Below are 23,363 nucleotides of genomic sequence, written 5' to 3' on the forward strand. Positions count from 1 at the left end.
GAAAACGGTTTTACTTTGGGACCCAATGCTAAAAAAAAAAAAAAAAAAAAAAAATCAAAAACAAAACCCCACATAATTCTACGCCCGAGATTTCCTAATTGTCTTCTCCTTACTCCGTATACCTTTAATTGTGCAGACGATGCTTAGTCTTTTATTAGCAAATGCTAACTATACGTTACAAGAATTTAAATCACGGCCCTTTCAAGATGCCACATTAAAAATAAAGGAGGCAGCTGAGGTTTTATTGATTCGGAACACATCATAAAAAAAAATAATGCCGGGGTTTTAAATTTAATTTTTTTTTTTTTCATTGCGAATACAATGGACAGATAATCATCTCGACGTGATCAGCCAAACATCTTTACTTCTCTAAACTGTTAAAGATTTTAATTATACCGGCTTCGAAGAGCAGTGGTCTAATGAGGCAATAGACTCTAGAGAATGTAAGTGGCTAAGAAGTGTGAAATGAGGCTGATAGAATTTTTTTTTTTTTTTTTATTTTATTCACCGTGGATATTTTGCATATCAAAGAGGAGTAAATTATTGCACGACAGACCAATAACCTTCCCCGCCTTTGGGAGAAAAGCTGCATTAACCAAAACAGTAGGTCCTTCCAAAAAAAAAAAAAAAAAAAAACACAAGAAAAACTGCGCTTTAACAAAATGTAAAAAAATTCAACAAAAGTAACAACATTTGTACATTCTTGGTAATTAATAACAGCAGAGAATGGACACTTATTAATATATTTGGTGATATAATAGTTTGGAAATATATCATTTGGCTCCAGAGCCGGTTTTTCGGTCTCCCCCCTCTTCCCTCCCTCGACTGACTCATCGCACATTTGAAAAATGCCAATTATATTTTGATAGATTTGGTACCAAATGAGTATTTAGCTATTAGACATATTCAATTATCACATGTCCTTTAAAATTAAACCCAGGAGACAAATTAAACAAAGAGGAAAAAAAAAAAAAAAAGGTTACTGCTCAACCCCGTGTTCCGTTTTTGCGGAGTATAGGCTATTATTTTCCCGCACCTTGCAAAGTGACAGTGTAGGATATATTTTTAGCAGTCGTACTTGACAGCACTGTCTACACACTAACAATTACTTCAGAACAGAGCTGACCCTTACTCCCCTGATTCTGCATTAAAACAATGGCGCATCCAATTGTCCTCTGATGCTAATATGTCGGCGTCTCTCGGCGTGTTTGCATTAAAGCGCGTCGAGCATTTTTTTTTTTGCCCTGGTATTTAAAAAGGAAATTCATCTATTAATTAGCCGAGCACTCCTTTGCAATATGAAATTGTAATATTCCTTTTCCATGCTAGTAGTAATGCCTCTCAAGTGTTGCAAGGCACAAAGCCCCCTAAAATTCATCGGCTAATTAATTAATTCGCAAATTAATGCGCAGGCTGTAAATTCAGCCACTCGGAGGATGATAGTCTACTCCCCCCTCCCTCCGCATCCTGTGGGAGACGATGTCAAAAGAAAGGTTTCTCCAAGATTCCGGCTCGGAATTTTCAAAAGATTTAAACTTAAATAAACAAACAAATAAATAAACAAACAAATAAACGGTAAAAAGAAAAGAATGGAACTCCCTTCTAAGCAAAACAAACTGGATCAGAGCATCGCTACCGACCGGGACGGATGAGAGAAGAATCCCGACGTGAGATGTAAGAGGAGACGTGGAATGGAAGGAGACGTGTATACACTGCGCTTGTCAATACTGATACCGATCACTAAATAATAAAATGGCGGACGCAACGGGAAAGTGACAAGAGAAGGGAGGTTGATGGATCTGTGAAAAAAAAACGGTTAATCACCACGGAGAATTTAGCAGGAGCAAGTATAGTCTTCTTTCTCCGCTGCTGATACAAGGCGCCTTCTTTTTTTTTTTTGACGTTTTATTAAATATTAGTCACCGGCTTTATTTTTTATTTTTTTGTTCCCGCCGCGATGTATTTTCAGGACAGTTCAGTTCTCTTCATTATGAAGGAAAATGCGGTCTTCGGTGTAAAAAATGTATGTTACGGGGACAGGTGACGGATTGCTCCTCGCAGAACTCAATTTCGTAAAACCTAAGTATCAGCGGCTCTTAGACAAACAAAGTCAACCTCGCTTTGTCCTTGTATTTCCGGACCCAGGTGACCATGTTCAAACAAGCAGAAAGTTGATTTAACGCTCGTAATGACATCAGTTTCAAATTACTCTCCCCGGCCTAAGAGTATATCCGTGTAGACGAGATCGCTGACCCTAATTTGAGAAAGGAACTGGCAATCAAATTCAAAAGATTTTCTTATAAACCCGCCCCACGTGTCTTTTAAAAGGGGCACTAAACCTCATAAAAGTCCAGCTGCTCATATCATTCACACATCTGGGTAGAAATGTTCTCAGACTTTGAGATACGTCAACAAGGGGAGTACGTAGAAATCTGGAGGCCCCATAGTGAAGGTCCAAATTGGGCTTCTGGCTGCCATTAATCAACCCAATAGATCCCTGCGACTGCACTGCGTGGAATCAATGGGAATGACAGAGGGATCCCCCCTTTCTAACCATTTAGATGTTATGGCCGCTGTTGACCACAACATTTAAGGGGCTAAGCTGATGGGATCAGAACAAGCTCCAATCAGAGCAGTTATTGGGGGGGGGGGTGTCTGCTGAGTAATATGTCCGGCACCCGGTGGGTATGGTGTGGCTTATCGCATGAGCCCACTCCATAAAAATACTACCAGCGTCCAGCAGATGTCTGGAGGAGTGAACAGACATCATGGAAGGGGGCACAGTCGTACAGCGTTTAGCAATGGTCCCTGCAACCGACGAGCTGAATAGCAGTCACATGGCCGGCTGCCATAGACGGGAAACCACTGGATGCCACATGAAGCAGTCAGCATGCAGACAGGGATTTTCATGGATTCCCAACAGTTCAAAGTGAGATCAAAACTTGGAACAACAAATTGCATTGAGAAACAGCGCCACTCTTGTGCATGGGTGGGCTCTAGTATTGCAGCTCAGTCCAATTTACTTAAAGGGCTATTCCTAGCTCAAAGTGATGGCATATTGATAGGATCACATTATGATCTTAGGGATCTGATCTCTAGGACCTTCACGACCCCGAGAATAAAGAAGATTCAGCAATGTGACCGCTTGGTTCCCAGGATCCGTGGGGGTCTCAGAGGTCCGATTCTAAGGTAACGTCAAGCTCCAGCAATATACCAACACTTTATGAGATGCTCATATTCCTTTAAAAAGGGACTCAGCCAAACAAACAGTTGCACTATTTCTGTAAAAAAGTACAAACAGCCATGTTTTTTAATCTTCTATAACCCCCCTTTAAGTTACTGTCAACCTTTTCAAATCATATCAATTCCATATTGATTATTTTATAAAATATCTCTGTAGCAGATGAAGCTCCATTTTTTCCGGTAGAGAACTCAAAATCCCTTGTGTGTAGACAGAGTTAAATGATTACATTTATTCTACTTGCAGTCACCACTAGGGGGAGTTTAGTGCATACAGATTATACACTCAATGTCATAGTAACAATGTATGCAGTATGATCCTGAGCTCCCCCTAGTGGTGGCTGCAGGTATTTTTTTTATTATTATTATTTATTTTGTTTGGTAGCCAGAATGTTATAATTTACCTCTATTTTTATGTAGGGTATTTGGAGCTCTGTATGTTAAAAGTAGACCCCCAACCACTCTAAAAATATATTCTGAAATTATTCTGGAAAGAAGTTTTGACTTTGTATTTGGTTTTCTAAACAAAATTATGTTACCCCATGAACATCCATTTTAGGGGACATTGATATTGATAGCCTATTCTTAGGCTAGGTCTCAATATCAGATCGGTGAGGTCCGACAGTCAACCCACCCACCGATCAGCTGTTATCAGGTCCCATAAAAGCTGTACGACGCCATAGCCTCTGCATAGAGGCCGTTCTTAGTTTATACAGCTCAGTTTCCATTGAAGTGAATGGGAGCCAAGCTTCAGTACCCAAAAATGGCCATACATGGTTTCTGTCCAGTGATTTGGAGCCTAAGGGTATTTTGACGTATGCCAAGTCATCATTCACACAGCGCAGCGTGAGAATAGCCTAATATGTATGCTGTTTTCAGACTTTCTATGAGTATTGGAGGTCTTTATCTATTATTAACTTGGAAAAATAGATTTGTAAAGGCACATTTAAAAAACTAGGTGGTCTACAAATATCACACACTAATGCATAGTGAAGTCCTGTGCCTTGTGGAGCAATCGCTCCGGCATGCTCATTCATCAATAGATGCATTACTGTATAAGGGAAATCAATAGCGGTATTTTACAGCCACATTATCCCGCACGGTGACACATCTCTTATTGGCTTATTGGCAAACAGCTGTAATTTGTAAGACACTGTTAGAACAAATTCTCTCCATTATAATAAATATGGTCATTGACAGCAGTGCAACAAACTCAAAATGTAAGCGACCTGTCAACCTGAAACCAAAAAACTGCAGCGCAAAAGGGGTTTTCTGCTTTTTGTATCATCTAATAGGCGATTCAGACATTAAAAATTTAGTTAAAGATAATTTGTCACTTTCTAAAAAAATGGAGTTTAATACCTTGTAAAAATCCCTGAGCTCCTGATTCTGCTGCTCTTTTCCGTTTTGTTCTGCTTCGTTCCATTGCAGAGATATTCACATTTGTTGCTTTGGAGCACATCATGTGAAATCTCTACTTTAGCATTTCTCTGCGGGCGTGTGTCTTCACTCCTCACCCCCAGATGTTGCCAATCACAGTTGAGCTGTGATTGGAAGCGCCTGGAAGAAAGGGGTGAAGGCGCATGCGCCCCCAGAGAAGCCTCTGATGAAATGCACAGTTGGACTTCAAAGCAGAGATTTCACATATTGCACCCCAGAAGAAACAAATGTAAATATTTCTGCAATGGAGTGGCGCAGCGCAAAACGGAAAAGAGTGGTAGGATCAGGGGAACTGAAGGATTTTTACAGACTCTGACCCTATGCAAAGATAGGGTGGGAGTCTGTCTATTGCTGCTAAAGTACATGTGAATTTGCAGATACAACATTAAGTTAGAGTTTAGAATAGTCACAAAGGCAATGTTTTTTGAACATTTTTCCCCAGAAACAGCGCCTACTTGTTTCTGGTATTGCAGCTCCGCATCATTGAAGTAGATGGAGCTGAGCTGCAATACACCATACAATCTCGGCAAAGGTAAGGCGCCATTTTTATGGAAAAAGCAGCCATGTTTTTCCAACCTTATACAACCCTATTATTGCCATTCCTAATCTCATCTCTCATCATCAAACTTAAAATCAAATTTAAAGGGGTTGTTCACTAATGGACAATCTCTGTTGAATGTCTCCAATGTGCATCATAAAAAATGCCAAAAATCTTACATCTCTCCCACTCCGAGTCCTGTGTCTTGTGCTAGTCATGTGGCACTGTTTATGTCACATGAGTGCTGCAGATCATCAGAGGCCAGTGGTGACCCGTAGATCTCATGTAACATTATGTCACAAAATTGTAGGGGGACACCTCAGGGTAGAGGAACGACGCCGGTTCAGGAGATAAGTGTGCTTTTTTGTTCTATTTTATGATGCACTTGGAGTCAAAGGGGGTTGTCCAGTAGTGGACAATCCCTTTAAGGAGGAGCGGTCAAAGCCAGAAGACCCCTAGGACCCTACAACTTCTCCAAAATAGAGTCCTTCGATATCAGTTTGTGCACAGATCGCAGTCTTTCCATAGCTTCTTTATCAGAGTGTGCATTTTCCTGATGCTCACAATCTCATCCGAGTCTTCTCGGAGAAGCCAAAATTTATGAATGATGTAAAAAGCTCTTTAAAATTTAACACATGTCCTCTATTACTTTACAGATAGAAATGAGCAAATCTGTCACAGTTGCCAGCCAATTTGTGCTTAGAGCTCTCCGCTAATGCAGACCACCGTCCCCGTATAGACCATGGGTCAGTTCTTCTCTGCGAGTTGACAGAAAAGAGCCACGTGTCCTCAATTTTCAAAAGGATAGGAAATGTGTAATTTCTATCAAGTACTTAAAATACTGCAATAAAACCTCATCCTAATCTCCGCCACATGGAAAACCATAGAGAATGCTGGGGATGGAGGGTTTGTCATTGGAAACGATGAGAAAAAATAGGAGTTGTACAAAAAGGGCTCTATGGCAATAAAGGAGAAGTCATAAGTACACTATACAAGGTTGTGCTGTATTGATTTCCTGAGAGATCCAAAAATCTTATTAATTTGGGGTTCAAAAGGATAGAAGAGAGTGGGTTTCACTCACAGGCTCTATGGCGATAATCAAAGTGAGCCTCCCAATCCTAATGATCGCTATGGATGAACTGTTGTATCATCTACACTTGCCAAAACCAACAACTTTTAAAGAGGATATTTCGACCAAATAAAGTATCACCAATCCACCAGATAGGTGATATTTGTTTGATTGGTGACCCTTCATGCATCCCTCATTTTTGCCCTGTCCCTCCATTGTAGACCTACAATACTGAAGATATGGAAAAAAAGAGTCCCAGTTCTGTTGATTGGTAGAGGTCCCCACCCCAACCAAACAACTGTAATCTATCCAGTGGATAGAGGATAGTATATTTGGACCAAAATAACCCTTTAAACCCTTTTAAAAACTCTGTAGCATCATATCAACTAAAAATAGTGGGGCACAGAAGGATAGGAAAAGCCAAGGGCACTTGCCTATTAGGAAGAAACATTAAAAAGACACCTATCAAGAGAATTCCGATTTTGCCAAAATAGTATCCAAAATGCAGTCAACAACCATTATAGTGATGTTCATGGGACCAAAATGGTTGGCGCCAACCAATGGAAACTTGTCCCATTGGGCGTTTTAGATTTTTGCTTTAAATATTAGTCATTACTAACGCTCACCATAGTGATGAGATAAAGGTCAACTGGACCCGGACAGGAACGGCTTATCCTCCTTCAAAGCATATTTTGGGGTCAAAAAGTTGTTGAATTTCATCAAACCAATAGTTGAGCGATAAGCCCCTCTTCCCACTTAAAAACAACCCCCCCAAAAAAAATCATGCCCATTCAGTGGAGCCAAGTGTGCCTGTTTATGGTGGAGCTTGGAAGAATGGCTGATTTGGCAATAGGTGGCCACCAACACTAAACACAAAAAAAATCAAATATTGTAGGAAAAACATACATCTGCAGATCTTTCTGATCAGATTTCTTGCAACATCGGCCATGCTTCAGATAACGGTCACCCAAGAGTCAATTTGACCTTCTGCCACCATTCCCATACACATGCATGCTCAGCCCGGCAGAGAGTTCATATTCTTTTAATGAGGGAGAGGGGAGTAAACTTCTGTGGGAGACCTCAGTGAGGGACTTATCTCTGTCGGGGACATGCTTAATTTTTAATATCTCCAGGATCTGCCATTGGCCGGTCTTGTTGGCCAACATTTATCCAAGCCTTAAAAATTCTATAATAAAAAGATCAATCATCAATTCCTGACCGGATGACCAGCGGCCGATTGCTCGGTATAGACTTTATTACAAGCTGTGTTAAAGAACGAAATCCTACAGGTGCTCTTCTACACAACCACCACCCGGGAGAAGACTATCAAGTTGGTTCAGACAAACTGTCAAGAAACCCAATTAAGAAGAAAAAAAAAAAAGCTCTTTAGTTGTACCAACCTTGCGTGAGAGGTTGCAGTGGAAGGGTGGGCTGTCCGGGTTGGATTGAAAGGAGACCTTGACGCTGCAGAGTCAAGAGGTGCTGCTGCTGCAGCTGTTGCATTTGTAGAAGCTGTTGCTGAAAGGCCAACTGCTGCGTCGCCACTTGCTGCTGTTGCTGTTATAAAAGGAAGCAGAAAATTAAACATGTAAGAGGTCTGCGTTCTGCGCGCTGCTGTAGACATCCCGAGATCAATGGGGGACTTTCAATTCAAAGTGCCTCTGTTTATCTAGGTTACGCTTCTATAGAGTGTAGACACGTCTAATCTAGATTATTCTGCAGCTTTAAGCAACGGAGAGGGGTAGACCTTTGGCAACCCAGCTGTCATTGAATTGAAGCTCCCAACATGCTTCAGCAACAGGCAAGAGATGACGGAGAAGACAGGACTATGGGAATTAAGGTTAAGGAAAGCTATTGCAGATGGAGAGGAATAAACGATCCTGATACATTCATGCATGTATATACAATTACAGACAATTTAGTAACCGTTTCCTTTTTTTTAAGGCATAGGACTGGTGAATGCACACATTAATTCTAAGAAGGACAATTTTGTGCATTACCAAGCACACACATATGCATTATGTACAGGGAGATTGGAGATTGCATCACAAAATGTTGATTTTTGCTTAATAATTTGTATACACACATCCCCATCCAAGCAGGGTACACCCCATCTACGCCCCCTGAAAGGGCATTTAGTTGTCAGGGCTATGGGGTCCTATACACAATAGACAGCCATCTTTTCCAACTTCTCCATACACAGGAGCACTCGCTCTGCCAATCGCTCCTGTGTTCTCTACGAGAGAGCAGTTGACAGACTCTTCTAGGGCCGGCTTATCCCGCTGAGAAGAAAAGGGATTGGCAGTCCGAAAATGAGACATGCCAGATTCTTCTCTCCCTCGACATCACCTGCCGATATCGAGGGGTTAGGCCAAAGACATTCTAAGGTGTATGGGGGCCTCTTGATGATGCAGCACTTTGGAGTAAAAAAAAAAAAGTAAGAAACATTAGGGGAGCACCGATCAGCAGTTAGTTTTAGGTTTTCTTAGAAACACTGCCAACTCTTCCAGGAGTCTTCAAACGTTCCAAGAGAGTTGTCAGATCATTAAAGGTCATTTGGTTGTTGGTCAGATTGGATGGTCCAGGTTTACACTCATGATGCAACCAGAATGTCCATGTGGTTGGACCTGAATCTATTGGACATTTATACCTATCCCAAATGGTAACATTGTTTTAAAGCAGTATTTTTTTTAGAAAGGACAACCTTGTATCCTTACAACCACCCCACCCCAACTGTACAAGTGAAAGCTCATAGTGTTGCCATCTTCCAAAGAGTACCTAACTAAAGATCCCATTACACATTGTACCTACGGATATCGGAGGTGTTGGCCAACAGTCTCCGGGTTCCACCTGACAGATGATGTCGGGGGAGATAGGGAGAGGACACTTCGAATTTTAACTCCAGACTCTTTTGCTCTTTGGGAAATAAGCCACTGCCAGTGACGCCTGGCAGCAGCCTTCTCTGCTCTCCCTTTGAAAACACTTGAACGCTTGGCCGAGCTGAATGTTCCTGTATATGAAAAAGTCAAGCTAGATAGCTGAAGACCAAATAAGCACTATGCCAACTGTTACAACTCTCCTGTTAGGTTTTTTTAGTTTGCTGGTCACATGACCATTTTGCCTATTTAATCCGTCTCCGCCCTCCTGGCTTTGCTGGACTTCATTTGTATTTACTACTGTTGAGCTAGCTTGTTGCTCTGTTGCTGTTCTCTGTTAGTTTTGCTAGGTCTTCTGACCCCTATGCCTTTTTGTTGTGTGTTTGTCTTTGACTGCTACTATTTCTGCTAGGAGGTGTCCAACTTTTCCCAGTCCCTAGATCTTGTAGGGATCCCTCCCTCACATCTATAGGTCTGCTTTCAGACTAGCCGAGGACTTTAGCGGGTCTGATCGCAGGATCAGGTTCCCCGTTACATCGTAGGGATCTAGTTTAGTTCTATTGTAGGGACAGATCTCCTCTCTTTCCTTAGTCTCTGTAGCAGATCATAACAGTAAGTCCAGCCATAAAGAAAAAAAAAATTTTCTCTAAGGAAAGACCTCCAGTTTTCCATCATGGTCTCGGTGCAAGATTTGGCTCAACGCTTGCAGGGACTCTCTCTGGAGGTGACCAAGCTCCAACAACACGTGAGTAGCGGTTCTGGAGCGCATCTTGTGGAACCTAAGGTACGTCTGCCTGATCTATTTTTTGGCGAACAACAAGATTTTTTTTCTTTTAAAAATGCTTGTCTATTATATTTTCGTTTGAGACCCGGATCCTCTGGTGATGAATCACAGCGCACAGGGATCATAATGTCACTTTTGCGCAAAGATCCTCAGGGATGGGCCTTCTCTCTCCAACCTAGTGATCCGTGCTTTAGATCAGTGGATAGTTTTTTTTCTGCTTTGGGTTTGTTGTACGATGATCCTGATCGTGTCTCATCTGCTGAGTCTGAATTAAGACGTTTGAGGCAGGGATCAGGTAATGTGGAAAAATATTGTTCTCACTTCCGTCGGTGGTCTGCCCAGGTGGGGTGGAACGATTCTGCTTTGAAAAGCTTGTTTCTTGCAGGGCTATGTGAAAGGGTAAAGGATTTACTGATTGCTTATCCCACACCTGGAAACTTGCAGGAGGCAATGCAATTCGCTATACGGGTGGACAGGAGACTGCGTGAAAGGGTTAATGAGAGCAAATCCTCTGCTATGTCAGCTTCGAGTCCTGAGAGGTTCTGTGCTGACAATGGAGAGCCGATGGAAATTGGGGCGATGGCACCCCGCTCTCAGGAAAAAGACCGCCGACTTTCTGAAGGCTTGTGTTTCTATTGCGGAAATTCTGGTCATTTTATTAAGAGACTTGTGGGTCGCAGTTTTTGGTGGCCTGGATGGCAGAAGGAAGTCATTAAGTGGGTTCGCCAATGTACTGTGTGTGCTAGATCCAAGTCTTCGCATGCTCCTGCTGCGGGGTTGCTTTGCCCTCTGGAGGTTCCTAGTGCACCTTGGACACATCTGGCTATGGACTTTATTACTGACCTTCCTCCCTCTGAAGGTTTCACGGTCATCTGGGTGGTCGTGGACCGTTTTAGCAAGATGTGTCACTTGGTTCCCTTCATCAAACTGCCTTGCGCTAAGACACTCGCCAAGGCCTTTGTCAAGGAAATTGTCAGACTACATGGTGTTCCTACTGACATTGTTTCTGATAGGGGACCTCAGTTCGTGGCTCGTTTTTGGCGTGCCTTTTGTGACAGGTTGGGAGTTCATTTGTCGTTTTCATCCGGATATCATCCTGAGTCTAATGGCCAGACAGAAAGGAAGAACCAGGATGTTGAGCAGTTCTTGCGTTGTTTTGTGGCAGACAATCAAGAGGGGTGGTCTGAGTTTCTGCCACTTGCTGAATTTGCTCTTAACAACCATGCATCCTCTTCTGCTGGGTGTTCGCCTTTTTTTTGCTGTTCTGGGAGACATCCGTCTTTTGGGTCATTTTCCAAATTGGTTTCGGCTGTGCCTGAGGAGGAGAGTTTTTCCGGTCATTTGGAGAGAGTTTGGACGGATGTGCGTGGTAATCTTCAGGAGGCTAACAAGAAATCTAAGAGGTACTTTGATAGGAAACGGCAAGAGGTTTTGTTTGCTGTTGGTGACATGGTTTGGTTGTCCTCTAAGAATCTGCGATTGAGGATTCCTTCTAAAAAATTGGGTCCCAAGTTCGTAGGGCCCTTTAAGGTACTTCAGATAGTTAACCAATCTGCTGTTAGGCTGGAGGTTCCTACGTCCTGGAGGATTAATCCGGTGTTTCATGTTTCTCTGTTGAAAAAAGCTGATGTGTCGGATGGTGACGCCTCTGCCACTGTTCCTCCGGTGGTGGAGGACGGGGAATATGAAATTTCCCGCATCCTAAATTCTAGACGGTATAGAGGGAGTTTGCAGTATCTCGTCGCTTGGAAGGGTTTCGGACCTGAGGATAACTCATGGATGAGGGCGGATGATGTTTCTGCTCCCAGACTTGTCCAAGCGTTTCACAAGAGGTTTCCTGGTAAGCCTGGGCCTAGGGGATCCGGAGGATCCTCTTAGAAGAGGGGGTACTGTTACAACTCTCCTGTTAGTTTTTTTTTTAGTTTGCTGGTCACATGACCATTTTGCCTATTTAATCCGGCTCCGCCCTCCTGGCTTTGCTGGACTTCATTTGTATTTACTACTGTTGAGCTAGCTTGTTGCTCTGTTGCCGTTCTCTGTTAGTTTTGCTAGGTCTTCTGACCCCTATGCCTTTTTGTTGTGTGTTTGTCTTTGACTGCTACTATTTCTGCTAGGAGGTGTCCAACTTTTCCCAGTCCCTAGATCTTGTAGGGATCCCTCCCTCACATCTATAGGTCTGCGTTCAGACTAGCCGAGGACTTTAGCGGGTCTGATCGCAGGATCAGGTTCCCCGTTACATCGTAGGGATCTAGTTTAGTTCTATTGTAGGGACAGATCTCCTCTCTTTCCTTAGTCTCTGTAGCAGATCATAACACCAACAGATATAGTATGTGTATTGCCAGCTTAAAGGGCGGCTACCAACAGAAAATTACCCATTGTTTAAATTAGGTTTTTGTGTTCAATGTATCATTTAAAAAATATTGACAATTTTTTTTTAACATATTACAATCTGTATTAAAAATAAACTCTCACACTGGCCAAAGGGACTTGTTTTAGACTCTTACTTCCTGTTGTTTCAGGAAATAACACATGAACATTAGCCACAAAAGGGATGACCCTATTTTTTGTATTGACGCATCTAATGAGCGTGTGCAAATGTCAATGTAAAGCAGGGGGAGACATGGCATCGCCTATTGTGATTGGTGGAATCGGTGTCCCACTTCTGCTGATAAAGAGCCTGCTGAAAACTCTTCCTGAAATATCAGGAAGTTAGAGACTATAAAAGTTCTAGCAGCCAGTGTGAAAATTGCAACATCTAATGAAGTTGTGAAGAAAGACGGAGCAAAGAGAGATGTGACCTATTGTGATTGGTGGATCCTGTGCCTGGTCTCTGCTGATAAGGAGCCTGCTGAAAACTCTTCCAGAAAGATTAGGAAGTTAAAGACTATAAAAGTCCTAGTAGCTAGTGTGAAAATTTCAGCATATAATAAGGGTATTGTGAAAAAAAGAAGGAGAAGGGGGAGATGTGGCATCGCCTATTGTGATAGGTGGATCCTGTGTCCTGCCTCTGCTGATAAGGAGCCTGCTGAAAACTCTCCCTGAAAGACTATACAAGCCCTAGCGATCAGTGTGAAATGTACAAAATTATTAATTCTGTATTGTATTAAAAAAAACATTGCCAACATATTTTTTTTTTTTTTTTTAAAAACTGGACTTAAATACGACATTTTCCGATGATAATTTCCCTTGGAGTTCTCAGAAACACCAAGGTTGGAAAACTCTTGACTTGAGGGAGAAAAAGAGAATATGCCAAACTTGACGCACGGCCGTTCAACTTCAGGAATTTGGAGAAAGTTTCCTGAGTGCAAAGTGGTCTTTTAATATTACGGCACAATGAGAAATCTATCCGAGGACGCAACGAATCAATAATTTCCAAGCGCAATAAGAAAAAAGCTTTAAGGTGAATATTAATAATCCAGGTAAGATGGAAGTGAACTATTTTTTTTAATTTTTTTTTTTTTGGCCTCACCAAACGCCCCTTTTACCCTTCTAAAACTAATACATAAAAAAAAAATCCTATAACTGGTTACTTTGAAATCATTAATTATATTCAGCGCAAGAGACGTAGCTGCCTGTCTCCGCTGGGATTCGAACCGTGAACCTTGGAGGTGTTAAGTGAACACGCTGCTTTTCTCAGCACACCGCCCGAGATGCTTTTAAGTACTCTGTTTATCACTTCTGACATAAATAAATGAGAAAAAAATCAGACCTTTGAAGAAGAAAAACTTCATCTAATATTGTTAATTAGCCATGACAAACGATGAAATAACATTGTAAATCTTTCATAGAAACAGCGACTCGATTTTAATTACACACATTCATAATTTAGCAAACAACATCTTACTTGAGCAGGAGAGTACACTACTCCGGGCTCTAGACAGATGCAATGACTACCGCTAAGTAGACTTTCCATTCTCGAGTCGCCTCTTTTTTTTTGTTCCCTTTGTTCTTCGCGGACACACAGGCGAGGTATTTTACTTGATAAGTATCTTTCTAAAAGTTATTTAATCGAACAATGGGAGGATGACAAAAAAAAAAAAAACTTTTGTTGTCTCAAACATCAACACATTGCACCAGTGTTCGGCTTTCTTCTTCTTCTTTTTTTTTTCCCCCCATTGTGCCAACCGTAAGAGAAGAAAAAAAAAAAAAACTCACAACATAATAATACTGTAGATTTCCTCCGTAATTATTCCAGGAGATAGAGAGATAACGTTGTGCAGTTGTACAATAAATAGAAGGAAATTATCTAATATCCCCGATCTGCTGGGAATAATATCGAGGTGGAGATCTTATACACTCCACGCAGATCTGCCGGGAGAATGCAGATTAACTGTTTAGAGGACGGCCGGAGTGTTGTTTCGAAAGTGACTCGAAAGTAGATTTTGGAAGGCTTTTGGAGGAAGAGGAATCAAGTTTTGAATGTCTGAAGTGAGTGGTGAAAAAAAAACGTCTGCTGGTGTCCAGAACAACGCCACTCATGTCTACAGGTTGAGTCTGGAATTACGACTCAATTGGGCTCTGTCCACAAATGTGTCGACTCATCAATGGCCAAAGCTCCAGACAAAATTACTAGACAAAATAGAGTAGAGAAACATGCTGAAATAATTTCTCTGGAAAATGATGGACACCATGACGGAACATCAACAGATCCCATTAGACACCATGATGCAAACTCAACAGATCCCATTAGATACCATGATGGAGACTCAACAGATCCCATTAGACATCATGATGGAAACTCAACAGACCCCATTAGACACTAGAACGGAAACCAACAGGCCCCATTAGACACCATGGCAGAAACTCAAAAGACCCCATTAGATATCATATTGGAAACTCAACAGACCCCATTAGACACCATGACAGAAACTCAACAGACCCCATTAGGCACCATGATGGAAAATGAACAGACCCCATTAGGCACCATGATGGAACCTCAACAGACCAAATTAGACACCATGATAGAAAATTAACAGACCCTATTAGACACCATGATGAAACCTCAACTGACCCCATTAGACACCATATTAGAAACTCAACAGATCCCATTAGACACCATGATGCAAATCAACAGACCCCATTAGACACCATATTAGAAACTCAACAGATCCCATTAGACACCATGACGGAAATCAACAGACCCCATTAGACACCATGACGGAAATCAACAGACCCCATTAGATAGCATATTGGAAACTCAACAGACCCCATTAGACACCATGGCAGAAACCAACAGACCACATTAGACACCATATTGGAAACTCAATAGACCCCAATAGACACCATGGAAGAAACCAGCAGACCCCATTAGACACCATATTGGAAACTCAACAGACCCCATTAGACACCATGGAAGAAACCAGCAGACCCCATTAGACACCATATTGGAAACTCAACAGACCCCAATAGACACCATGGAAGAAACCAGCAGACCCCATTAGACACCATATTGGAAACTCAACAGACCCCATTAGACACCATGATGGAAAATTAACAGACCCCATTAGACACCATGATGGAAAATTAACAGACTCTATTAGACACCATGACGGAACCTCAACTGACCCCATTAGACACCATAACGGAAACTCAACAGATCAAATTAAACACCATGACGGAAATGCAACAGACCCCATTAGGGCCAATAGCACCTGTCGCGCACCGCTGGTGTTCATCATGTAAAAGAGGCAATTTGGCTCTTCTCATATTAGGAGGTGAGCGGTGCCACAGATATTATGACAGGAGAGGCACTGATTCTATAAAGCCAATTTAAGCCTATGTTCACATATTTATTAGTTATTTCAGTTTTTGGATCTATTTTTGGGATGACACATTTGAATGGGGGCAGAAATGTCCTAAAATGTCTTTGGTTTGGCTACAATCCATCCAAAAACCTAATCTTCAGACCTTTTCTAACATTGAAGCCCATGGGAAACGGATCATAACGAATGTTCATCTAATAAGTCATCCATTAATGGATCCATTTTTACACACAACACTAGGGAGGTCTTCAGGGACACCTCTAGCAAAAACGGATCCGATATACATATGGAACAAAAACGGATGTGTGGCGCCCCTGAGGGTTCGGTCGCCACAGAGGTACTGCATCTCACCCAGAGGTGTGGTACCTCACTCTCAGGTAAGGAAGGAGTACAGCTCAGGACCCTAACACCTGCATTCATTACACCACATTTCCGGGGGACAGGGCGAGATTGCTCCTACGGGAGAGCACAGTCCCTGATCCCTGGCTGGAGTGGGGGGAACCACCTAGAGAGGGGGAACCATGTAGTGGATGGGGTGGAGGAAGTAGATCCTGGGAGCACTTGAAAGGAAGCTGTATAAAATAGAGACACCATCTTAGATCAGGGCTGAGTTCAGTTCAGTTCAGTCAGAGGAGGAAGGTGACAGGAGCAGAGGCTCTGTATGAGTTCTGCTCCAGAGGCGGGCCTAGCCTGTGAGGCCCAGGACTGAAGGAGAGAAGAGAGGAGTGGGAGCTGGAAGGCTCCAGGAACCAAAGGGACCCTAGGGGTATGGACCGTGCAGAAGGCCACCCGTACGCCCGCTGCTACCAGGAGGTAGAGGGGTTAGGCCAGATAAGGGGAACCGGTCCCTCAACTAGAGGAGAACTGCAAGGCTCAACTAGAAACCGGAGGCTGCAGCACTTTATGTACGGTTAGCCAAAAGTCCACACCAGTCTCACTAAGAAGGTAGCCACATAGGACCCAGGGGACGGAACCTACGTCGCCCGCCAAGGCCCACGGGTACCGGATTGGAGTCACTAGGTGTGAGGTGCAGGGAGAAGGCCAGAGAAAGGACACACAGAAGGGGGTCCTGCTAAGTACTCCGGAGCTACCTGGGGGTGGACTGAGCCCCTCACTGAGTAAACACAGGACGACATGGGAAGTCGTGATCTGCAGTGATGACTTGGAATGAAACAACTGTGAGTAAAGTACCTGAGACTGCATCCCATTGACTCCGTGTTTATTACGGACTCCCTGCACAACAACCACCATCATCCACTCACACTGCCCTGAAGCTACACTCTTCCTGTGGGGAGTTATACCACCCTTGCTGCCAAACCATCAGATTCAGAGGACTGTTCCGCAGCGGCGGCCCCTATTAGCCGCACTCCACAGGTGGCGTAGTCGAACATTATAAAAAAAACCATATACAATTCCCCTTGGTTTGACCGCCCTGGTTCACGGACCGGGTCACCACCACAGTGACTACAACCCCCAGCATCTACCGGCCCGGCACAGGGTACCCCACGGCCCAGGGGGCGCGTCAGATGCAAAATGGAAGGTGGGCATCCGTTTTTGCTCCATTTGTAAAGGATCCATTTTTTTAATACTGGATGGCAACTTGGACATGTGAACAGAGCCTAAGAACAAGTAGTGGCATGTTGACAAGAATGGCAGGGTAGTGAACATAGATCGGGAGCAACTTCAGTGGCAGCACGTCCTGGCACCCTGTATGGGGACGTAACAGAACAACACCAATCTTCTCCTTGGTGTCTGGTGTTGCAGGTCGTGGTAGATCTACAGGGGATGCAATTACTTTGGATCTGCACAGGTAAAATCCACAGAGGATTATACAACCCACTCTGTGGATTATACAACCACCCCCCTGGGGCTCTAAAATGCTCAATATTTTGGAACGCTTCTTCACTGTGGCCAAGTGGGGTTCTACACAGGGTAGGCCATCAGCATGAAGAGACATTCATTGATACGTGGCCACCTGTATGAAAAGGAAGCTGTAGATACTGTTCATAGGATTAAGGGATATCTAAGTTAAACCTGGACAAAAAAAACCTAACAAACTTCATAGAAATGAGGCTCGTGAAGTCCTCCCTATAACTCTTCTGTCTGATCCTATCAAATAAGGTCGAATATCATTGGAGGACTCTTGTACATTTCAATGGAGATGAATAAATAGTCCCAAACCCAGCTGCTTACAAACCGCGCAGCCATGAAAAGGACTAAGTTAATTTCGAGGCGGCTACTTGAAATAAGTGTGTAAAATGTAATAAGAGGCACATATGACAAATGGGGAAAGAGCGCGGGAGACAATTTGGGTCACTGACACGATAAGGATGATGTATGGATCTAGAAATGTATATGTATTGCACTTTATAAACACTTCCATTGTCTAAGAGGACAAAATTCACATGTAAATTGAAAGAACCAAAACCGGTAATCTGCTTTTCAAGCTGAAGATCACAATTCTCCGCTAGATCGGGCAGTCTCCAGCTTCCGTAGAGCAGAACATAGAAGCTAAGATTTACTGGGTATTCCAACGGGATGGAAAATTAGAATGGAAATTTGCAAAATCTCAGATCTGGACATTTATGGCCACTGATGGCATCACCAGAGGTTGCATAAAGAAGGGGTTATAGTGATGTAAATATCATTTATAGGGTTGAGTATTGACTGTAAAAAATACACATGAAGTATGTTCCCCAATGGTGCAATCAATGTCATATCCTACCAACAGATGTTTACATTTTCTCCTGAATTGTCTGGACACCATTCTAGTCTATTCAAGTGGATAGATGCTAATTGTTAGATAGTGTGGGCTCCACCAATTGCCAAAATAAGGGACTTATTCTCAACTGGCTCCAAGATCACATCCCGGAGGAGTGGAAGGGATCAGCTTATCATGCATTCAAAGATAGCCAAGGAAGACGCTTTGCTCGACTGTATATGGTGCCATAGATTTATAATGGAGAGGAATGGCGCATGCGTGATCAACTATTCCTGGAAGCAGTCTTGGAGCAAAGGGAGAATGGGTGGTGACAAGTCCCAAATTGTGGAGATCGATATTGGGGCTCAGTGGTGGGACCTAGACCAATGTAATTTATGTAAAAAATCTTTTAAAGGGGGCAATTCAGAGGAAAGATGAAAGGAATATATGAATAATTTGATATGGACCAGTGTATTAGAAAACTGTAAAGAGCACTGGTCACCAGGTCAAAAATGGATAGTTTTTGCTCTCAATTTAATCCTACTTCTTCTGGGGCGTGTCTTTAGGATCCTCTGGGGCGTTTCTTTAGGATCCTCTACATAATTACCCTATGAGCAACGGTAGCACTAAATAAAAAGGCCCCCCGTCTCTGGAAATGTATGGTGGATTTAAAAAAAAGAATGGAATAATTAGGGGAATGGCGGGAATAAAAGAGGAACAAAAACTGATTTTTTTCGTCCCGGTGATAGGTCCTCTTTATGGAGGGGGAGGAGGGATATAAAATTAGAGCTTATTTACCTTGCTTTTTTCCAAGAAACAGCACCTCTCTTGTCTACGGGCTAATATTGCCAGTAACTTTAACCAGACGCTTAGGTTGAATTCAAAAGTCCATATATCACGATCTTAGTACAGACTGTGACACATGCACTGGCCACAGATCTCCTGACCAAAATTGTCAACCAGAGTCTTTTTTTCCTGAGTTTTAGAGTGGAAACTCTCCAAAAATCATTTTCAAAAATTCAAAACTCCTCAAAGACTTGGAATTTCAGCTCAGTCTATCCTCCAAAAACTCAAGTGTGAACACACCCTTGAGCTACGTTCACAAGTTCAGAATTTGGTCAGTATTTTATATCAGTATTTGTAAGCCAAAAATCAGGAGTGGAACAATAAGAGGAAAAGTATAATAGAAACACCGTAACCACTTCTGTATTCTTCACCCACTCCTGATTTTGGCTTACAAATAGTGATGTAAAATACTGACCAAAAACTGAACGTTTGCACATGGCCTTAGACAGAGTTTATGAAAATGAGTGACTATTTATTAGGTTAAAAAATAAATAACGTGACCTCTAATTTTATACACATTTTTAAATTTCCCTAAAATCTAAGCTCATTTATAGATTATATTTTTAGTAAAATGGTTGAAAATGGAGGTCAAACTAAAACTTCAAATTAGCCGCTTTGCCCCACTATGAGAACATTCTGGCCGCATAAGATTTTTTCGACTTTTACTTTCCAGGAGTCACAGAGCAACCATGGTGTGTCAAGACTGTCTTGGACCATGAAGCTACAGCCTATAAATCTACAGCCTATAAAGCTACAGCCTATAAAGACAAGTTGGTAATGTATCAAATCAATGAAAATAAGACTGTTATTATGTAAACAGTTGGCGCTAGATCCTAATAATAACACATTTTGCAGGAGAACGGGGACTCTGAAATAATCATGTGTCTGCTATCTGTACCGAGGTTAATAGCGGCTTTCCACATTACAGAAAGGCAGGATATAAAAGTATACAGGACGCATTGTCCATGAAAGTTTAGAAGAATCTATGTTGCCAAACTGCGCTCCCCACCCAGTTACCAAACACAGGATACAAGTTTTTCTGTTTACTTCTCACAATTGAATGCTCACAAAAAAGGTCTCTGCGCGGCTCTGTTGACAGGTCAGTAGCCAGTGTTAAAATACTGAAATATCCTGATAAAACTTGCAGTTCTGCTCCCCTCCCTTAAGCGCCTGTCAAAGGTCTGTTTTCCTTTCTTGGGTTACTCCCTACTGCCTAACATAAACTGTCATATTGCAAGAGGACAATGTGGCGGGTTGTTCTTTCTTTTCTGATAACCTAGGTCGGAGGATTTCTATTTAATGTCGACGGCCTTCTTAAAGCGTGATGAATTTCAGATATTATTAAAAGGGAATGTATCACCTACATTATTCTTTTTACTAATTGGAATCAGATAGTGAAACAAATACAGTTTTCTCATTCGTATTAATTATAGGATTACACTTTTTTTTTTTTTCTGTACGGGGGCGACCATGCTGCTTGAACTTCTGCTCTACTTCGTACAGAAATATGTTGGAACCGGTAGTCTGGAGATGACTTATTGAATCCTATGGGAAGTGTTGTGAGCATGCTCTGTGACCTGTGCAGAGGTGATTGTGCAGGGTGGGGGGAGGAGGTGAGCTGTGAGATCACGGCTTTATGAAAGGTAAATCCTGTTTCATGTGCTTAAACAGATGATTGTATAGAAGTGATCTCAGCAGAGAGAACATTGCAAAATTTCAGAATTCTTTTTTTTTTTTTTTTTAACAAAATTAAAATAAGACATGAAAAAAAATATTAAAAAAAATTAAGATCAGGAATTAATTAAAATATATTTAACATAAAAATCTGATTTAAACAATATCTTGTCTCTGGATTATAACGAAGTTTGGATAGGGCATAGATATCATATAGCTAGGGGTCTGACTGCTGGGACCACCACCAATCACAGCAACAGGACTCGGCAGAGCTACCCCTGAATGACGCAGAGCATGAGCATGCACACTTCCACTTGATCCATTTTTTATCGGACTGCCAGAGATAGCCGAGTGCAACATTCAACTATTTACAACAATCTGATAGAGAATGAATGGAGAGGAGTTGTGCATGCTCGACCTCTGCTTCATTCAGGCAGAGTTTTTCACAACCTTCTTCCTGGGATTGTTGGGGAAGTCCCAACAGTAAGATCGGGAAGTTATCACCTATCCTATCGATACAGGATAATTTCCAAACTTGGTACAATCTCTAACAGAAATGCCCTACAAAGCCTAAACTGATTTGTGCAAAGGAATTTGGACAACCCTCACCCCAGCTCTCCAAAAATGGGGGAGAAGGCTTCTTTTTGGTGGAAGATGCCGTGATCAAGTGGTATCAGCAGGTGACTATTTATGTACATACTGGCTGCTATGTCCTTCAATAGGTTTCTGGGTAACTCTAGTCCATGGGCCATGATTGAGTTTAACCTAAGAGAGGTCCCAATTACGCAGCCATGTAACAAAGATCTGTCTAAGATAGGCAAGGGGGTACTCAATGTATACTACAGGTAATGAAGTAAGTTCCATTCTCAAGTCCATACGTCTTCAATAGCTGCTGGCCGACAACTATCGTTCCCGACTCCCCTATACACGTGTGCTTCAGTTGGCTTAGCTTATGAGTGTTTTCCAAGGGTAGAAGGAAGTTAGTTGCTGCCGGACTCAACTTATCTCTTCTGAAAATGTTTGATCATCTGTCGGAGGAATCAGGAGGCCCCTATACGCATTCACAGCCGCAATTAACAGAACTGTCCGACTTTTCGGTAAGGGTGATGTAGGCCTTAAATCTCACAGGTTCTCTCAAGCAAAAAAAGCTCAATGAGCCACATGAAATACAAATAGAGTGAAGTCAACTAGGAAAGAAGAAATTTTAAGTCTCCATTCTACTGGGTAAACCGGGCCATGAATTGAAAATTCACAGGAGTTGCATATTTAACAATGGAGGTCAAGGAAAGAAGATCTGAAACACACTGCTAATTGGGCGAGAGGTCTCACAGCCAAACAACAAACCTAGACCCTAATTATCAACTACGACAGCTGCATGGTTTCCCCATAGCTCGGCACCGTCTTCTCGTAGTCCTTGCTGATTCATCTTACTGTAAATGTACAATTCTAGGATAGAAACCGTTCCATGATGGACATGTCGGCTATCAGTGACTGTAATTCCCTAGTGCTCCCGGCACAGGAAAAGTAAGATGATAACAGAGGACTGTAAAGTACGGCTCTATAGATGTTGAAGGATGCATTTAATCAACTGCCTGCCCTGGACATGACAAGATGTAGGATAGATGCCGAAGACATCTGGAATATAAAGAGTTCTGGCTAGATTTTCCTTCATCCTAGGTAAAAGATTCAGTTTGCTGCGGTGGCCCAGTACATACGTAACCATGTTAAAGGGCCCCATATACAATAGATAGCTGGCGTCCGAACGATGGTTCAGACGATCATTCGGCAGCAGCCATCTCTTCTGACTTCTCCATACAAGGAAGAACTTTCTCAGCCGAGAGCTTCTGTGTTCTCTACAAGAGAGTCTCAGTCCAATTCTTCTGGCAAAGGCATATTTTGTAGAGAACAAAAGGACTGGCAATCCAAAAGTTGATATCATCTGTCGTGGGGGTGTCAGGAGGCCCTCGTATATATAAGACTGTCGGATAAGCACTCCAATATTAGCAGGTGCAACCGAAGTTTGTCTTAAGGCCCTCATACATATTAGAAATAGTGATTTGTTGGTGTCTCAATTGGCACCCACCAGCCGGCCTCACTTTCCCAGCTACGCGTCAACTTTAACGAGTCAAAAAAAGTCAAGGAATGTGCAAAATAGAAGACTCTTCAACCAACCCAAAAGCTCTTCACTAGATATAGGACCAGATTATAGGAGGCGTTAAATGCCATAGGGCTGTCACCATCTAAGGACCTTCAAGCTGGATCTTCAAGAAGATTCACCATGACAGGTCTCAGATATCTGGCACAGTAACCTCAGACCAGAGTTGTCTGGTCATTATATAGTGCTTTTATTTTGGACTATATAGCGGAAGTTTAAGGGGACTGTATGGCATTCTTATGTCGGTACCGTGATGTGTTATTTGTAGCATAGTAGTG

The 23,363-nt window shown here is 42.4% G+C and overlaps 1 protein-coding gene across 16 annotated transcripts in view; it reads right to left on the bottom strand.

Annotated features, from left to right (window-relative positions):
• The window catches only part of FOXP1 (forkhead box P1), an 809,982-nt gene that overhangs the window by 102,497 nt on the left and 684,122 nt on the right, over positions 1 to 23,363 (bottom strand). For all 16 annotated transcript variants that reach the window (XM_073644751.1, XM_073644747.1, XM_073644748.1 and 13 more), the window contains one exon: positions 7,688 to 7,844. In XM_073644751.1, coding sequence (XP_073500852.1) covers positions 7,688 to 7,844 — 157 coding nt within the window. The remainder of the gene's footprint in view (positions 1 to 7,687; positions 7,845 to 23,363) is intronic.

This window comes from Phyllobates terribilis, unplaced genomic scaffold (genome assembly GCF_046119375.1).
Source record: "Phyllobates terribilis strain yellow unplaced genomic scaffold, ASM4611937v1 Scaffold_8__6_contigs__length_399053987, whole genome shotgun sequence".
Lineage (NCBI taxonomy): Eukaryota > Metazoa > Chordata > Amphibia > Anura > Dendrobatidae > Phyllobates > Phyllobates terribilis.